This window comes from Henckelia pumila, chromosome 3 (genome assembly GCF_033568475.1).
Source record: "Henckelia pumila isolate YLH828 chromosome 3, ASM3356847v2, whole genome shotgun sequence".
In the NCBI taxonomy this organism is placed as follows: Eukaryota; Viridiplantae; Streptophyta; class Magnoliopsida; order Lamiales; family Gesneriaceae; genus Henckelia; species Henckelia pumila.
The window spans coordinates 18,281,128-18,284,778 of record NC_133122.1 but is presented as its reverse complement, the minus strand read 5'-3'; the positions used below and the strand labels follow the sequence as shown (position 1 = coordinate 18,284,778).

The 3,651-nt window shown below is 40.5% G+C and overlaps 1 protein-coding gene across 1 annotated transcript; it reads right to left on the bottom strand.

The window, feature by feature from the left end:
* Window positions 1–278: 278 nt before the first annotated feature.
* On the bottom strand, window positions 279–3,271 carry LOC140886499 (probable pectate lyase 12). Its single transcript, XM_073293093.1, has 4 exons — window positions 3,059–3,271; window positions 1,560–2,466; window positions 1,233–1,435; window positions 279–559 (listed from the first exon to the last, which is right to left on the bottom strand). The coding sequence occupies exons 1-4, from the start codon at window positions 3,199–3,201 to the stop codon at window positions 373–375; spliced, it is 1,440 nt and encodes a 479-aa protein (XP_073149194.1). The 5' UTR covers window positions 3,202–3,271; the 3' UTR covers window positions 279–372.
* Between the last annotated feature and the right edge of the window lie 380 nt (window positions 3,272–3,651).

Sequence of the window (3,651 nt, the reverse complement as noted above, 5' to 3'; positions counted from 1 at the left end):
GTACCAGTTCATGGATTCAACAGAAAACATACTGAGGTCATCCAAGTGTGTTGTGAGAATTTAACATTTTTTCTCCACATGTATGAAATTTGAATGTTTTTCCCATTTGGTGATTTTATGATGAGGATGAATTCAAGGATCTGTTTAATGATTTATAACTTTAAGGGGCAGAGTCGATTGGCAAAGGTCGTAAATTAACTTGAAAGGTCTGCGCCCTTGAATCTTTAATAACCAGATCCCAAATCCACTATTTCTTCAATTTTGATTTTTGGGTTTGTACTAGAAAATTTTCTTGAAATTAGTAAAACTAAATATAACAACTAAAATGCTGGAAGGAAACCGTACTTAGGCTTCTCCTCTCCCATAGTCATTTCATGGGCTTGCATTATAGAAGGGCAGTTGTAGAAATAAAAAGATCATCAAGATCGTTAGAAAAGTGGTCAGGACAGAGTTATTAGTGCAAGGCTTTTGGCTCTCCGAGTAGTCGTCATAGTCATCAAACCCGTCGGACGAATCAGCTCCAGAACCATCTCCTGTCCACTTAGATAGCTTGTTACCCCTGCTGATGCAAAAACGAAGTTAGGTATAACATTTGGATGATGACTTCTGTTACAATGTTGTGCGTGCTCCCTTAGTAAAGGATGGATGCAAGGAGATATGGCTCGTCTTATTGTTGGTGTATTGATTTATGTCCCACATAGGTTGGCTAAATAACCTGGACCTCTTTATATGAACAAGGGCAAACCTCATCTTTTGAGCTAGCTTTTGAAATGAGTTAAGTCCAGTCCAAGTTTAATTTATAACACTTATGGACAAATTGAAAATGTTTTCAAGGTGGTACAATTGATTTCTCCCAAAAATTGAACCCATTTTTTTTTTCATAAAGTGAGTGTGGACTCAAAAAAGACGATATAGATACAATCATGTCAAGGATCCAATGGCAAAGGGGACTAAAAATAGAGTACCTAAACATTTAGGAAGATGAAAACTATTTTTGTCAACCAATGGTTTTTTAAAGTCAACCAATGGGCGGGTGGGGCGGAGATAATCTGGCTCTGGTTCAAATTTTGTCAATGTTTGCAAGATAGTATGTACCACGTAGGATTCTCTTAGCATTTTAACTGAGAAGCAAACAAAATATGTGACCAGTTCTTCTAAGAAAAAGAGCGAAAGCAAGAGACAGGACAAAAGGGAAAAAGAGAAACAAAGTTAGAAAGAACAAATAAAACGACCTGCTCCGAAGGACACCCGCGTTGAGCGTGAGCAAGTCAATATCAGCAGCTGATTTTGGCTCCACACTATAAGCCTTCTCGTATTTCACCCCAACATCTTGTCCTGATGCCACAAAAAACGCTCCATTCACCATTATGTCTCCTTCACTCCTCCAATTCCAGTTCCTCCATTCTCCATCCGAAGTATCCAACCTTTTTGTAACCTACAACACGAATTAGTTTGATCATCATGGATTCTTGGACAAACCCTTCTAAGTCAGTAAAATATGTAATCCTGTGAAAAAAGCTTCATAAGAAAATGTAAATGAGCTCTTCCAATATTACTACCTCCTTTGCATTGTCATCGAAAGAGGCGATGTAGCGGTTTCCTTGGCTATTGATAGTAGGACTCGCACTCCCTCCAATGGCATACATTTCCCACCTAGTGAAGTCATTGTTTACTACATGTATGTATCCCCTCCTACACCTCGGCATCCTCTGAATCAGTTTTTTACCGAAATGGTTAAAAGCTATAGTCACTTGCATCCCGGAATCCGGCAAATAACTGTCGCTATGGCCTAATAGCATCACCTCGTTATGGTGAGAAAAAATGTTGTTAGATATGGTGATAGCAGTGGATCCCATTACGGCATCGATCAACCCGTCTTTACAATTCGACAACGAGCAATGATCGATCCAGATGTCCCTCGATCCAAATATGGAGATGCCATCACCATCCGAAAGCGTACGCCACCCGTAGTGCGTCGGGCTCGACCTAACATTCGTCTCCCCCGATTGGTAGCAATGGTGTATGTGTATGTTATGAATGATGACATTGTTTATGTATTGCAAAGTTAAGCACCCGCCCCCGGTTATATGCACGTTCGCTCCCCGGCCGTCCAGAGTCTTGTAGGAGTTAAAAATCAGCTCTTGGGAGAGACGAATGAGCATATTGGTGGGGAAGACAATCCACAGTGGTTCGGTTTGAATGACCGCATAGCGAAGGGTTCCCGGTTTCGGGTTCACCGCATCATCGTCGGATGAATCTGTCACCACGTAGTAACGCCCACCTTTGCCACCGAGGGCGTACTGTCCGAACCCAATGCCGCAATCCGCGAGCCTTTGGCGATTGAGTTGCCAGTTGGGGTCGCAACGCCAGCAGTCATCCATGGGATTGCCTGTGAAGCAAGTGGATGACTGGTCACCGGTGGTGTAGGATAGCATTTGTCTTCTTGACATAGATGCATTAACTCTTCTGCAGGAAATCAATCCCCAACAAAATCTTTTCAGGGCCCAGTATAAGATATAAAACTAGATTGAACATTTATTTATTTATTTATTAGGACTTGTCAATAGTCAATTTATGGAAGAAGGCACACATAGGATTCCATGGCATGCAACAGAAAACTTGAAAAGTTGATGGAGGACCACACTTTAGCTTAAAAGTATCCAAGAATTCAAGCAAGTGTACAGATCCAAACACACAGAAGATGTCTGGGCATGGAAGACCACAGATGCAAGAAGAAAAACTTGTTCTTGTTCTCTTGGGGCCTGCGCCAACAAGAATTTAGTAGAACATTTTTACTGTAAAACACTGGCGACAATAAAAAAAATTCCCACAAGTACTGTGATGCTCATATTTTGTGTTATAGAGAGCTGGAGACACGGGAATTGTAATCCTAAACACGCACATTGCCGTAGAACACCGTAAAGTAAACAAACACTTTGAGTGTTGAACTAAAGTATTTAAGGCCAAATGCAGAGGAAGTGAGACGGGAGAAACTTGAACAGAAACCCACAAGAAAAAATTTGAAAAGAATCCAAAAACCCATGAAGCAAAATCTTGCCTGTGAACATCTTGAGCCACGGATTCAGGGTCCGGGTGCTGGCCAGGGAGAGTGAGATTGAGCAATGCTGAAACCTGGCAAGAAAATGCACCCAAAAGAAATACAAAGACAATGCAGCGGCTACTGGTCATCAGCACTTCCATTGCACTAATCTGTGGCTTCAGATTAGTGAAGAAGTTGGGAGAAGAAGGGAAGAGGGGGGAATTTTCAGTTTCTTTCGAGTTTGGACATATTGAAGGGCTCAATGCTCTGAGTGAATATATTATTAATTGGACAATATATTTGTAGTTCCATTCGGCTACCTTTTTGTCAGGTCATGTCGTTGGTAACAGTTAATTTTTCAGCTGCATTTAGTTCACATAGGGCCAATGTGGTCTACCTAAATTACACAAGTCAATAACAAAAGAACTTACAAGAATTGCTTTGAAAATCGATGTATTTTCATTTGGGTTTTTTTTTTTTATAAATAGGGAGAACATTGTCATATTTAATTATTTTTACTTTTTAGCAATATTTTCTTTGGGTTACAAATGTGGTATCGGGCACATCTATAAGTTTGTTTTCGTGTCAATAATAGATGGTGTCATGTATAA